This window comes from Nansenia antarctica (genome assembly GCF_963989245.1).
Source record: "Nansenia antarctica genome assembly, chromosome: 6".
NCBI lineage: Eukaryota > Metazoa > Chordata > Actinopteri > Argentiniformes > Microstomatidae > Nansenia > Nansenia antarctica.
This window is the reverse complement of record NC_137676.1, coordinates 52704545-52720500: the sequence shown is the minus strand read 5'-3', so window position 1 is coordinate 52720500 and position 15956 is coordinate 52704545. Positions and strand designations below refer to the sequence as shown.

Genomic DNA, 15956 nt, shown 5'->3' with positions numbered 1-15956 from the left:
TTTTTTTTCTGCCAACGAGCATGTGTGTCTCATGAACAATCGAGCTGCCGCAGTCGACTGTACACAACTCAAGTCTTTGCAACATTTCAAAGCTTCGGGGGGGGGGGGGGGGGGGAAACAAAAGAAGAAAAGGTTTTCCGTCGCCATAGAGCGACAGATCTTGCAAGACGTCTTGGATGATCATCAGGTGGATTTAAAAACAGAGAGACTGTATGTGACCGAATTAATTTCATCTTTGTCAGACGGGGGAGACCACAAGAGACCGGAAAAATGCGTCTATTTTCGAGAGCTAGAAGAGAATCTTCCCCCTGCTTACTCCACACTTCTCTGGCTCTGCACTTGAACCAGTCGCCCGTTTTTTCGCTTTGAACTACCTCTGTTAATTCAGCTCTCCCCTTTCACTCCACATTCCTCAGCCATCTTAGGCCTCCTGCTCACATGCTTATATAAACTTTCTCAGCCCCCCCCCCCGCCCCCTCCGTCCTCCTCCCCCCTTCTCTTCTCTGCCCTCCCCCCTCCCCTCCCCTCCTTCTCTTTCCACAGCCTCTGCGAGATGCCTGAGATTCCCCCCGCCACGTCGAGTCGAGCCTCGCCGTCTTAGAAGGAGTCCTGAGCTAAGCTTTCCCAGTGCCCCAGCGACTTAAATAATATCGTTCCCACAAGTCCACAGACTTCTCAGCGGCTAAGGCTTTGCCAGCACGCCCGACATTTTTGGCCCATCAGTATTAATGCCCTGAAAAAATTCACAGCAACCACCCCCCCCCCACCCCCCTCCCCCTCCCCTCCCCCAAGTGAAGCAAAGCCTAGTAAGGCTAGAAAAGTCTAAACCTTGTGGGATAACCGCACAGCCGACAGGTCTGTACTTTCCCAACTGATCTCCTTCATTACTTTATAGGATCATGAATAATTCTGAATACATCACAGGTCCGAGGACAGCTCGAATAGTTCCATGCTCCAGTTCCCCAGCTTGAGTAGTTCCACACAGCACAGCCTATTAGCCTATGCTAGCCTATAGGCTCCAGATATATTATACACTCACAGGCCACTTCATTAGGCACACTTTGCTAGTACTGGACCCCCTCTTTTGCCTTCAGAACTGCCTTCATTCTTCATGGCATAGATTCAACAAGGTGCTGGATACATTCCTCTGAGATTTTGGTCCATATTGACACTATAGCATCACTCGGTTGCCGAAGATGTGTGCTAAGAAAAATATCCCCCACACCATCACACCACCACTACCATTTTCGCCCAGAGAGCTGCCGCTCATTGGATATTTTCTCTTTTTCGGACCATTCTCTGTTACCCCTAGAGATGGTTGTGAGGGGAAATCCCGGTAGATCAGCACTTTCTGAAATACTCAAAACAGCCCGTCTGGCACCAACACCCACGCCACGTTCAAAGTCACTTAAATCACCTTTCTTTCCCATCCTGATGCTTGGTTTGAACTTCAGCAAGATCGTCTTGACCATGCCTACATGCCTAAATACAGTGAGTTCCTGCCACGTGATTGGCTGATTCGATATTTGCGTTTAACGAGCAGTTGAAAAGGGGTACCTAATAAAGTGGCCGGTGAGTGTATACTGTATAATGAAGAAGCCCTCAAAACTCCACACAAAACAGGACTTGCCAGGGCAATTCAAGGGTGCGTATCGAGGTTACATGGACCAAACAGTGCTCTGGAAAGCTGACCATGCAGCACAGAGAGGTTATCAGAACATTAGTAGAGGTCGGGGGAAACAACACATCAAACAGCTGCCTGTTGATGAGTTAACACAGCCTCTCGCACACAAAAGACCCCCGTCTCTGCCATCTTATCTCTCCCAGTATCCTGGTCCCTCACAATAATGGCCCAGCGAGGGTCTAGTGTAGCCCCCCACAACCGTTTCCGTTTTCACGCCTCGGCGGGCTTTCTGTACTGCTATTCAACCACCGCTGGGGGTGAAACGCCTCGCTATCAACAGCTAGCTCCGAGGGGAAGCGGTACATTAGACAAACGGAATCATTTCACCGGCTTAACAATGTGGAGCACTGTGCCTCGCTCTACATATGAACATAATCTTATCATATTAAAAATGGGGGAGGATGGGGGGTGGGGGGGAGGCAACACAAACAACAGCGGGTTTTTACTCACAACTGTATTATCAAATCAGCCGGCATTAACATTTAATAGCGGCACAGATATTCAAAAAATAGCAACATCGCGGCAGTTGAGAGAGAGGGGGGGAAAAAAGAGAAAAGAAATGTGTGTTTCAGATTCTCTCTAGCCCTAGGAAGGGAGAAAAAAAAACTGAAAGAATGGCTGCATTCATTGCAAGTGAGTGGAGAGGAGAGAAGGAATGGAAAGGGAGAGTGTGAGTGAGTGTGTGTGAGAGAGAGAGAGCGAGAGAGAGGGAGAGAGAGACAAAGAGAGAGAGAGACATAGAAAGAGAGAAAGAGAGAGAGAGAGAGAGAGAGAGAGAGAGAGAGAGAGAGAGAGAGAGAGAGAGAGAGAGAGAGAGAGAGAGAGAGAGAGAGAGAGAAAGAAAGAGAGAGAGAGCAAAAAAAAAGAGTCTTCAATGAACGAAGGGGAGTGATGCAATTAGAACATGCCTGATGGGACTATTTTTTTTTCTTTTTTGGGGCGGAATTTAGCCCATTAATTCCAGTTGAGGAGGCCTATTGGGACATGCCCAGACAGCTCCCATTGTCGTCGGTGGCGCAGTGTTATTTCAAAGGCCTGCGAGTGTGAGCCGGGGCCCTGCTAGCGAGCGATGGAAACCGCCCAGTTTTCATATCTGGTTATTATTTAATATGAGGGAAACTCCTGGCCCTCTGCGGGTTGCGGCTCCTTACGCCTGCATGCCTCCGCCTGATAATACTCAGTCTTCCCCCCATATCACACCCAAAAAAAGTTTAGGATATGAAGCCCCCTTGGGCTGAGATAGTTGCCTGCTGACGAAGCCTGACTATATTCACATTATCACATGGACGGTGAATGGGGAACCAGGGGGAAAGCTTTTTTGGGGGGGAGGGGGGGAGATAAGGGTTCTTTTGAAATATAGACCGAGAGTCTCACTTCCGAGAGCTCTCGTCAGCGGTGACATTTAAAGTGACTGTGACTTTTTTTTCCTCTCTCTCTCTATCATTATCTGTTTTTTATTGTCTTTCAATATAGCCTTCCAAAATAGCCTCTGCTGCCAGAGATTAAAAAAAGAGGCAGAGTGGTGGAGGAGAGTGGCTGTACATGTTGTTGAGAGGTATGGACAGGGGAGGTTAAGGAGAGTTATGGGAGCATGGCTCACACTTTACATTAAGTTGCCTCCGTATCTATGTAATTACTACAACTATGTCTGTGTCGTATCTGTGTAATAATTATAACTAACTATGTCAGTGTCGTATTGATGTCATTTCTCAAGAGACACAGCACATTAGTCATTATTTCTGCAAACCATGTCTCTGACAGTGAGCTGCCTCCATCTGGATAACACAGACTTCAAACCTTCGCCAACGACGTTGTCCTGGTGATGCTCGGGTAATTAAGATAGTTCTGTGAGAAATGTGTTTTAACGCTGGCAGAGCTTATTACCCCAGCAACACAGAGAAGAGAGAGAGAGAGAGAGAGAGAGAGAGAGAGAGAGAGAGAGAGAGAGAGAGACAGAGAGACAGAGAGTGAGAGACAGAGAGAGAGACAGAGAGAGAGAGAGAGAGAGAGAGAGAGAGAGAGAGTGAGAGACAGAGAGGGACAGAGAGAGAGACAGAGAGAGAGACAGAGAGACAGAGAGAGAGAGACAGAGAGTGAGAGAGAGTGAAAGAGAGAGAGCGAGAGAGACAGTGAGAGAGAGAGACAGAGAGGGAGACAGAGAGAGAGAGAGACAGAGACAGGGAGACAGAGACAGAGAGAGAGAGGGGGGAACACTGCCCTGAAATCAAGAGGCGCATCTATCTCCATCTCCTCCTCTGTTAGATTTTTAAGTGGCTGTCTCTCAACCTACCAAACCTCAGCCCACCGATACCATTTCATTCTGACAGCCAGTCAGTTACGGTGCGAACGCCTCTGCATCATACAGACGTTTTAAAGTAAACAGCCGACTCCGCCTCGGTGCCTTCCCTGTATGGTCTTCATCCATTCACTGCGGTAAAACTCGTTTCAAATGGCGCTAGGATCAAAAGCACATCCAGACGCTGATCGAGGTCTTTTTCGACGTGAGGTGAAAAACACACACCGGGTTAAAGAGTTGGACGTGCCAAACAGACTTGAAGTGTCGTCTTAGAAACCCCCCCCCCCCCCCCCCCCGAAGTAGACTTGACTATCATGCATAAATGTACGCTTTCTGCTCTTGGGTTACTATTCAAATGGATAATAAAGGCGGTAGGCATAGTTACTGCAACTGAATGAGGCTAAAGTCACTCCTGGAGAGGTTTAACTTAAAAATAGTGTCGAGGGGAAGGATGTAAAATGTTAACCAACCCCCATTAGACCCGCGGGTCCTCAATTAGCTGGCATTAGCATGAGAAGAGTTAGCTGGCAATTAACCACACCATCTGCACAAAGCACCTTTAAAGGTTCTTAAAAAGAAGTTAATGGGGCTGAGGGGGGGAGAGAGAGAGAGAGAGAGACAGGACACAAACGGGAGAAAGTGTGCTTCTCATTTAGCACCCCTACAATCAACTCTAGCCCCCGCGGTACATTCCTGGGCCCCCGTCGCCCCGACGACAGCGCCCGACCAGACTTATTTGGGGAAAGAGTCATGCGGGCCCGCGGTCTTTCTGAGTGTGCTAGACGAGCCACACACTTCTGGCTCGGGCTTCTGAAGGTATTTGAAACACATATAGAGAGAGACAGAGTGACTGGGCACGGGTGACACGGGGGGAGCCCAGGGTTCAATCAATCTCCCGTACTGCACTTTGGTAAAGACGTGGTCATCACCTCCCCCATCACCAACCCCCCCCCCCGCCCGCCCCTCTCTCTCTCTCTCTCTCTCTCTCTCTCTCAAAGCCTGGATACAAGAGGCAGCCAGACATGAAAAGACCAACCGTTCAGGCACATACCTCCCTTATCTGCCATCGCAGAGGGGGAATGGCCTACCAGGGGGACACTTAGGGGGAGGGGGGAGGGGGAGGGAGGTTTGGGGTGAGGGGCCGCAATTTGAAGAGGGTGGAAAACACACACACACACGACACCGATCACAGAACTGTGTCGTGCCCCGTCAGACTTATCTCGGTTCGCTTTCCCCACAAAGAGCGCTTTCACAAACGTCCGGCTGCTAACAACTTGAAGCGAAAGGGCAACGCATATATTATCCGACGGAGGAAAAGGGCAAATGCATACATTATCCGATGAGCATCTGGACGGAAGAGGCCGGCGCAGTGGGAACAAGGCGTGCTCAAGATCCCTGTTCCGACTTTTTCCCAGCCCTGAATGCAAATACGCCCCTACCTTCACCTCTGCTGCTCACGCTATCCACACCCAAAGGAGACTTTCATCAATATGCAACATCTCATTTCCATTTCCCCTCTCTCTCTTTTCTTCCCACAGTTTGAACCTTATTTGACCGGTTAAGCAAATGAGCGCAAAGTGCTTCATCACATCTCGGGGTTTATTCACCTGGGTTCACAAAGTGAGAGCTAACACGCTTCGAGAGCTTCGAGGTCTTCAAAAGCGATCGGAGCAAACAGCCTCAAACACGAGGCAGTTCCCCGCAGACGACCACGTGAGAGTCAATCTGGTTAAAGCGAGCTCTCTCTTTTCTTACATCAAGACCTGAACATAAGAGACTTGGGACACAGAGACATGCTTTGTTGAACACAGAGGATATCACACACAATTCTGTGACTCTCCCCCCCTCCTCCCACCCCGAAAGACCGGGCCCAAAAGTCGATCCTTTCATGCAAACACGAGTCTGTCTTAATTGATCAACTTAGGAGTTAGCCGAGGTAGGGTTCTACTCTCAACAACACAGCAGCGGTGCTCTCTTCTCCCAGCCCTGACGCTAATCAAGCACAGCCTGTGAGAGACAGCATCCTCCACCCCTTGCCCTCTCAGCCTAGACGACAACAGCTGGGGGGAAACGATGCTATCGCTAACTTTGCCCTCCAACCAAGGTGCACTAATAGCTGAAACGCATTTGTTATTAATAAAGGCACAACCGCCTTTTTGTCATCCATTCGACAAGAATAGAAATAAACAACAACAGCTGTTGACTCTGATCCATATTATTGGAATCACGTCGGTGAAAGGCATTTATATTGCAAGGCAGTGTTCTTCTTCATTTAGAATACAATGACCCTAACCCTAAAGCAGTGAATGGCTTTACCCTGAATGGTCACTCTCTGTAAAATGTCATGACCACTATTTCAACACTCAGTCAAAGTGCAATATTACATACTGTAAATTACCATACAGCATATCTACACAGGAGCAAAGGCAACTTAATGTAGCGATTTCCACTGAATACAATTCACTATCTCAACCAACACATTTTTGTATCCAAATACTTCAAGCTAGAACTAGTCTGCGGAAGATTAAAGCTCAAAATCTGGTACAAATGTTCATTGGGGAAGAATTCATGGATAGCTACCAGTGTCAGCTTATGGTGATTTAAAGACACACTATCGTGATCATGTGATTTTAAAACACACATATGCTATATCAACATTGCGCCCGATAGAATGTTTTTTTGTTTTCTTTCACAAATGTGTTAGTTCAAATTGTTTTAATACAGTGTCAACATCTATTTAATGTAAAATCATAACGATATTTGGAGAGTTGTTTGACAAATTGCTCGGCATTCTGGTCAGTCCTCTGATTTGTATTCAAGATAGACATAACATATATAGTAACTCAGTTGATTTAGCTGGAATATCAATATTACACTAGATTTAAAAAATAATCATATGTTAAATAACAGCCGCTGACTTTCAAAACATTTACTTAAGTCTTTTAACATTGAGACAAACATACCCTATGTTTAATATTCACTTGAAATTAATTTAAAGTAAAACAGGAAAGATATTTGGAGAGTTGTCTGCATAAATCACTCGGGGTTTATCAACGGCAGTGCTCGCTTACATATAGGCTAGCTTTCACTGGAATCTCCGCATTACGCCAGACAACATTTCAAACAACAGCCAGATTAACGGTACAGATTTTCATGCTTTAATCCGCCGCGTAACATGTTTCTTGCTAAGGTACCAGACTATCCTACGCAACGGGAAACAGTCATGTTGTTCTATTCCCTCTAGCGACCATGACCTCAAATCTCTGGGTGTTTGTTCCCATTCCACTGAAGGCTTATTAAATAACACAACTAGATTCCATAAGTGGCTCTGGAACCATCCGTCAGGACAGCAGCATACCAGGCTGCCCCTGAGTGTGTCAGGCACCCATTAACTCAATTACCCCCACAGCAGGGTCCGAGCATGGGCCTGCACAGACACTCACTCTCACACACACGCACAGACACAAACACACACACACACACACACACAACAGAATGACCCTGGTCTGCACACTAAATCTCACCTGGACTCCACAGAGCCCCCAGCAGTAAACATGTTTGTGTGACGTGCAGGCGTAAATACAAGTTCCAGGACCCAGAGAGAGGCCAGCTGAGGCAGACTGCTGCGGCAGATCTAGTCTATCTAGCCGCCAGGCAGAAGAAAAATAATGACTCAGAAGTCAGAACATGATGATTCCTCTGTTGGAAGGAACCATTTGGGGGTTCAACTTAAGCCTGATCTTCATCTTGGCAGCAATGTGTGAAATCGCTGCTGGGATTCCTTAAACATTTCCTACAAAGCAAAAAAAGAAATGAAGAAAGGAGTGAAAATAGCTGAATAGCTTCCTGGTAGCTGAAGTCTCAGGGGTGAACCTCCTCCATCGATTCAAATGTAGGTCTATTTCTCATTTGCGTTCTTTAAATGAGAGGTAAAGGAGGCCGAGCGGGCACTAACAGGCTTTTAATTTACACATTCCTTATCGCTAACCCCTCCTTTCTCAAACCCCGGGGTTCAAGAAAAGAAGTGAACAAATAAAGCCAGGACATGGAGAACATAAAGAGCCTAAAACACATTGAAGTAAACCAGACACAGATGTCTGCAGTCCTCAACCCGCTAGCTAGCCCCCCTCATAAAAAAAACTGTTCCAGGGCTAAGAGGTGTGTGTGGCTGACTTCTGGCATGTCTCCCTATGTATTTATCACTGTTTCATTTGTTTTCTTCTTTATTTTTAACCCTTTTTTCACTTGCTTTTTCGGGAGGGGGGGGGGGGGGGAATTCACCACCTGCACTGCACCATTGGAAGCCATGCAGGGTGTGTGTGTGTGGTGTGCTCCCTTGTTTTAAGATGGATTCATTTTAGAAACATAATCTTCAGTTCAGACTGCATGCGGTAACCTAACCTCCTACACACACACACACACACACACACACACACACACACACATACACATACACACACACACACACACCCTGCCAACCACTAGAGAGCCACCCCACCAACCCCCAAAAGTCTCCTCCTTAAGCACATGGATTCCCAGGAGAGAAGTCCCAGGCCGGTGCCTTGGGCTATTTGGTTTGCTACTAGGTCCGCCTGTGATCCTGAACAATAGGCCTGAGTGCAGGACAGGACAATCCCATCACTGCCACTTGTGATAAATCACTGTGAAAGGCCGTGGAGGGTGCAGGGCCAGGCAGGGCCAGGCGGGAGGAGCAGGTCAGGGGCTCACCTCTGGTGACCCTACATCCTATACATCCAGGACAGGGTTTCAGACGAGGCACGGGTGTCCTTTACTTCAAAACCAAGAGCACGTCACAGGTTTCTCATAAGACGCACACTGAAGCCCCAGTGTTGCGCTGTTATTTCCTTTACAGAATGATGCCTGATCCACATCAATGAGTCCCAAGTGACTGAATCTACTTGATCTAAATGAAAGACATTCAGTTGCAAATTGAGCTCCCTCAAGAATTCATTTAGGCCTACTGAGAACATTTCCACAAACATTTGACAAGTTGTGAACCAAGCCATTTTTTTTTTTTTTAAACAATCTCAGCTCCAAAATTGTCTTTCTGGGGGGAAAGAAAATCTAAATCAAAGGATCTTTCAACCTTCAGGCTATTTACATTTCTCCTCCTCAGTATTTCTGAACAAAAGGGGAGAAAATTATCTCCAACCAACAATCCAACAACTATCCCAGCGGGAGAACAATCAGTGTTAAGACAGGACCTGCACAATAGCCGGCAGATGGTCCTTAAGGAGGAAGGCTTCATGCTAGCTCATCTTGTCATGCTAAATTTACCAGCAAAGAAAGTGCGATTTCCCAACAGGCTCACGGGAGGCACCGCTCATTTACTTAATAAATAAAGCCTGTGTAAAAAAAGAAAGCCCCGTGGATCTGGACTAAAGATCTCTATTTCTTCTCAATATTCAGTTACTGAAAATCAGTAAATAGTATTTCCAGAGACTTGAAATGTGCATTTCTGGCTTTGAGGTGGATACATAGTCTACATATGCTTAAGAGCTGATGTTTAATGCATGGGTTCCACTGGCACATTTGGACATTAAATATGTATATTGCCGGTGCAGAAATACATTTAAAATGGAAAAACTGACATTAAAACCACCCAGAGTGTGGTTACTAAGTTTAATAGGGAGGGCAGCCAGCCAGGCCTGACACACCCAGAAGGGGTTGGCTTGACCAGTAGCTTTTGTGGAGAAAACCGTTTGAATTCCAGACTGGCTATTTTAAGTGTTTTGGCACAGGTGCTTTAACGGTCGTAAGCAGCTGAATGGACTATTAATACATTCTACACAGGACCATTAAGAGACCACCACCAAGGACATTTTGCAACTGAAACAAACATTTTGCTAAATTGACAATCTTTTAATTTTCTTCCTGAAAATAACTACAACACATTCGACAAACAAGCTTTCATCTCATGTGAAGCAGATTTTCCAGTACTGTACAGTTTTCAACCACATTTCGCAGCAGTTCAGTGCAGTGTGTGGGAAGGGAGGGGAGAGTGGGTCAAAATCACCCAGCAATCCTCTTAGTTCCACGGCAACTCGCTTGGAATGTCTACTGCAGGTCTATGAGACAGCTGGGCCATCTGCTCCGACCATCTATTCTCCCCGCTCAGACAAATATCAAAAGAATCAGGAAGCTAAACAGTCCTTCAGGAGGTTTTTACCTCACCTCAACTACCCATTTGCTCGCTGGTATTTGGGGGGAGGGAAGGGGGGAAAAAGGCAGAAAGAGAAAAGCACAGATAGAGTGGAATTCTATGCCTTCTCTCATTCCTGTTGTCATTATGAGTTATTGTATTGTTTCAATGTTTCACACTGGTATAAAACGGGCAGAGACGCATACAGATACAGCTGGTTTCTACCTCATTTCTTATTCCTGTTAGTGTATTTCAATGTACATGCAAACCTATTTGGTGTTTTGAATAATTAATGTGCTATAAAATGGCACTTCACAGTTCACACACCCAGCGATATGATAATGACACAGAACTGGAGAAAAGGGGGATACACTCACCCGTTTCTTCGTCGATGGTGAAAATCCCTAGCCCAGAGCCGTCCCGTATAGAGTACCGTATTTCCCCGTCCCTGCCTTTGTCCTCGTCCTGAGCCACGACTTTCATCACTGACGTCCCCGCGATAGCGTCCTCTTTTATAAATCCCTTTTCCACGAACGAGGGGAACCACGGCCGGTACAGGTTCTCGTTGACGTCCACCACGTCCACCTCGATGAAACACGTCGACGACAAGGACACGGGCTTCCCTTTGTCCTTGGCCTTGGCCGTCAGATTATAGACCTGCTTCTTCTCGTAATCCAGGTTCTGAACGATACGTACCGCGCCGCTGAGCTTGTCCACCTCAAAGTTCCCATCCCCGTTGTCGGTGAGGCTGTAGCGGACCTGGCTGGAAGGCCCTACGTCAGGGTCGTGGGCCTCTAGCCACATAATCACAGTGCCGATGGGGAGGTCCTCCCTCACTTTCACACGGTAGTTACGAGGGACAAATTTAGGCGGGTTGTCGTTGACGTCCTCCAAAGTGACCTTTAACAACACCGTAGAGACCAGCTGAGGTTCGTTCGCGGCCTGGTCGTGTGCCGCGATCTTCAAAACGTAAACTGGATATACCTCACGATCCAACGGTTTTTTCACCATCACCACTCCTGTCCGCTCATCGATAGCAAACTGGTCAGTATCGGCTACAATCGAGTACCTGATGACCCCGTTATCCCCCTGGTCTTTATCCGTGGAATCCACCTGTATGATTTCCGTACCGACAGGTGTGTTCTCACTTATTTCTACGGAATATGCATCCTGGAGGAACTGAGGACTGTTGTCGTTAGCATCCAAGATCTTTACGTCCAAGAGGCGAGACGAGGATTTCTGAGGTATCCCGAGATCGTACACAGTGATGTTCAGAGTGAAGTGGTCCGTTGTTTCCCTGTCCAGAGGCGCCTGCACCAGCAACCAGCCGCTATCCATGTCAACAACGAACCTACTCTCTGTATCTCCTCCTGAAATAACGTACACTAGCTTCCCATTGAAACCGCTATCTGTGTCCGTGGCACTTAGGTGGACTATCCTTGCTCCGACTAGCAGGTCCTCTTTGACCTCGATGACACTGGGGAAGAACTCCGCGAACTGAGGCGAGTAGCGGTTGACGGAGTGGATGTCCATGAAGTTATCGTCCGGCTCCGTCTGGCTATGGATCTTACTGCCTTGGAGAAGCTTCTCCGCCAGCATGGTGGCGATGCCGGTGTCGGTGCACTTCAGCTGAACAGGCTTCCGCGCCGTGATCACGGTGATGTTCATGAACATCGGCTGGGTCGCGTGTTCTCCGTCGCTCGCGGCGATGCGTAAGCTGTGGAAGGACACTTTGGCGGCCTCCCCTTCGCTCAGCGTCTGTTTCAGAGAGAGCACACCGGAGTTGGGGTTCAACTCGAAGAGGTCGAGGTCGTTCCCGGCGGTGATGTCGTACCGCACCAGCTGCAGTTCGTCGGCGTCGATGGCAGACACCGTGGTTATCTGCTCTACCACACCGTGGTCTCTAGGAACAGTGACTTCGCAGTCTATGCTCTCAAACAGGGGCTTGTTGTCGTTCAGGTTATTCAGAGTGATGGTTACCGTGGCCTCCACTTCGCGGCGGAAAGGGGAGCCCCAGTCAGACGCCCTCACTTTCAGATTGTAAATCCTCGGCATCATCTCGTAATCCAGGACCTCGGAGGTGCTGATGACGCCGGAGAAGTAGTCGATGACAAACGGCTGCGGACTCACGTTGGCGATGCTGTAGGTCACGTATCCGTTCTCTCCGCTGTCCAGATCGGTAGCCTTCACCGCTATCACACTTGTCCCCGCGGGTGCGTTTTCGTCGACACTCGCCTTGTAAGAGGTCTGCTGGAACTCTGGGGCATTGTTGTTCACGTCAATCACGTCGATGATCACTTTAGTCGCCGCCTTTTTGTCACTGGTGACAATGTCTAGTTCAAATTTGGGAGCGTGATCAGCTTTTATGGGCCCGGTTGTCGTGATTAGCCCTGTATCCGGATTGATGGCGAAGCAGTTCTTTTCCACCTTGTGTCTGAAAGCGTACTTCAGCTGGGGGTGTTTTGGCAGTGCTGTAACCATGGCGACGGGAGTGTGGAGGGGGGCAAACTCACTCAGGTTGACCCTGTAAACGGCACTCTCAAACTTCGGGGGGCCCACTTTGAACTGAGGGGAAGTGACGTGGACCACTTTGGCCGAGGAGAACTGAGGGGGGCTCCCCTTGTCCTTGGCCTGCAAGGTGAGGTTGTATCCGTACGGCTGACTGTCCCAGTCCACGTCCTTGACCGCTTTGATTTTATACTCCTTACTCCCCGGGCTGGTTCTCATGGCTTTGAACTGCTGCAGGGCATCCCCCGCCACCACGCTCAGCGACGCGATCTCCCCGTTCGGCCCCTGATCGTTGTCCTCCACCGTCACGATGGCGTAGGTGGGGTCGTGGTCGGCGTCCGAGGGCGCCAGTGTCACCGCCGTGATGACGGGCGCGTGCTCGTTGGCCTGCTCCACCCGGACAGCCAGCTTGGCCATGCTGCTGAACCCGCTGCTCCCGTACAGCTTCATGCCGCGGTCCACCGCCAGGATCTCCAGCTCGTACAGCTTGGTCTCCGAGTACTCCAGTTTCCCCGTCAGGGTCACCACCCCGCTAGTGGGGTGGACGGCGAACATGTCCGTCCACTCGCGGAAGCTGTAGTAGTACTCGCCGTTCGTCCCGATGTCCGCGTCCGTGGCGGTGACTTTGGCCACGCTGGCGCGGATGGCCGTGTTCTCCGGCAGGGAGATGCTGTAGGAGGTCGGGGAGAACAAGGGGCGGAGGTCGTTGGTGTCCAAGACCTGGACCTTGACCCGGGTCCGGGCCTCCAGGTTGGTGCCCCTCTCCACGGCTTTGACCGTGAGCACGTAGTGGTCCTTCACTTCCCGGTTGAGGATGGCCGTGCTGCCTCCTTTGGTCCGTATCCTCAGGAAGCTGAAGTCTCCCAGGACGTAGTCCTCCGCTTTGAACAGGTTCTCGTTGTCGCCGGAGACGATCTTGTACCGTATCTCCCAGACGGCGTCGGCGGCGACGTAGATGCCCATCTTGGCGTGGCTCTCCAAGTAGGTCTTAGCAGCAGAGTTCTCGTAGATGGTGGAGTTGTAAACAGAGTGAGTGAACTGCATCACGGGCGACGGCGGCGAGGCCTCTGCGTTCTCCAGCCTTTGGTTGCCGCGGCAGCAGCCGCAGAGGAGCTGCGCGAGCAGCGGCAGCAGCACTGAAGTCAAGTGTTTTCCCATTTTCGTACCGTGCTCTTCACCGAACCACCTACAGACAAACAAACAAAAATAATTTTGTCAGGAAAAATGCTAATATCCAATCAAACGTTCTTTACTGGGATTGGCGAGAATGATCAGCGTTGATGACAACGGGTGAATAAAATAAACGTGGTTATTACAATGTAGCTACTCCTTGTAATCAATCATGGCGAGTTGTGTGTTTTAAAGAGATGCAGTGTAAATGGTGACGCTTATCCGCTCAGTGTTTCCAGAGATAAGGTCTCTAACCTTATTCCTCTCTTTACTGCCAGGCTGGCTGAGCTCATTTAATTGCATGACAAGTGATGGCAGATAAGTGGCTGAGGGTGGCTGTGTAAAGATGAGGGGGGGGCGGGGGATGAGGGTGGAATAAAACTACAGGCCATCTAACATAGTTATCTGAGCCTGCATTCCACCAAGGTAACACGCACAGCGCACAATGTGGAAACAAAAAAACATCAAAGAAACTAAACAACTACCGGTAAATATCCTTTGGATTGCTAATCATAATGTTTGCAAAGACAGTTCTCAAGACAGCATTTTAAAAAGTGTCACTTAACAAAACCAATCAAAGTAAAAAACTAAAAGTCATTGGTACTATTGACAGTGGGTATAAGTGGTTATAAGTTAATTCAAATAATTCTGTTGCAAGTTAAGTCGACCCAGGCTTAAAGTTAAGCTGCGCACTATATACACTATAGGCAACTGCATATCAATTCAATTATTTGATCCACACATTATGCAAATAACCTAGCTCAAGCATACAGTCAAAAAGGTTGAATACGGTGGAAACAATCCTCTCATTTTACCAGGGTAAACATTTGACCATGTGACCTATGGGGGGGGGTAACCAATTCAAGCACATAACTTATGTGTGTGTTGTTGTCTTTTACTGTGTCATTATCGGGTTATCCGTTGTTCAAAATAACACTTCTAGCAGAGCAGAGCTTCTATGTCTGGCCTGTACCAACGGCATGGGGCCTACACTTAGTTCTCCTGAGTGAGCCTGTTTTCTGTTTAGCAGGCTGTGCTAAAATAAACACACTACTCTGGGATTCCAGAGGGGTACCATCAGGGGGACACGAAAAACAACACTGAAGAATGTTTAAAACATTACAACTCCAGTCTATTGACATAAACTGGTTTGCAGCTGCCTTTAAATGGGATACAGTGGATATGTGTGCAGTGTGCATAATAGACTAGTAAAATAGCTCTGGATTTTATGGGGCTAGCAACGTGCCATGATGCACGGGATCTGGCATATAAAAGTATGTGCCTCTGGGTCAATGTACTTGTTTTCTCTGAGGGTTGACTATTCCTGCCTCCAGGCTAGGGATCGGTGACGCACAGTCATCGAGTTTAATAAGCAACAGGATGTCATCGCACACATACAATCCAAGTCATAAGCCGTAAGTAGATTGCAATTTGGGTTGAAGAAAGTCTGCAGACACATTTAGTATTTTTCCCAATGCTAACTAGTAGTGTGTGTGTGTGGGGGGGGGGGGGGGGGGGGGAGGTTATAACAGGTCATAATAAAGAATGCAAAAGGATTCAAACGTGTTCACTTTCATTTATTGGACTATAACGGATTTCTATAGTTCAATAATCCCTTTAAAGCATGAAAACCGAAGTTGAATGTGCAAATGTGTCTGTGCTTCTTTCTGTCTCTTGTGAGACTTGTCCCCCCATCCCCCACGGAGCCTCATTCCTATTCCCTTCACGTAGCCACGGCGGCCGCGCGCCAGCCAGATGTACTATGGGTCGTTCAACAATGCCCAAACACTAAACAATGCGTAAAACAAACGTCTGACAAATAGTCAATATCATTCCCAGAACAATGCACAATAACAGACCAGCGGATAAACTTTATAACGTTACTCCAACGGTGCAACATGCACATTTCCTACAAAACTTTAAGGCGCTAAACTTCTCGGAAAGAAAGAAAGAAAGAAAGGGCTCTGATTTCACCCAGCGCCACACTACTCAAGCTATAGTCCGTTCTGACAACTTTTCACACGTCCCCCCCCCGTCCCCCCCATAGAAAAGACTCCTCGCAAAACACACCAATAGATGCAACTCATTTACATACCTAATCCCTCAATTACGCAGTGGATTCGGAGGTTTTTCAT

At 48.1% G+C, this 15956-nt stretch overlaps 1 protein-coding gene across 1 annotated transcript; it reads right to left on the bottom strand.

Moving 5' to 3' along the window:
- Nucleotides 1-10316: 10316 nt before the first annotated feature.
- Nucleotides 10317-13809, bottom strand: LOC308160694 (protocadherin Fat 1-like; the record flags this gene model as incomplete). The annotated part of the gene is made up of 2 exons (XM_080534637.1): nt 10317-10321; nt 10521-13809. 2 exons carry the CDS (start codon nt 13807-13809, stop codon nt 10317-10319), a joined length of 3294 nt encoding a protein of 1097 aa, XP_080390763.1.
- Between the last annotated feature and the right edge of the window lie 2147 nt (nt 13810-15956).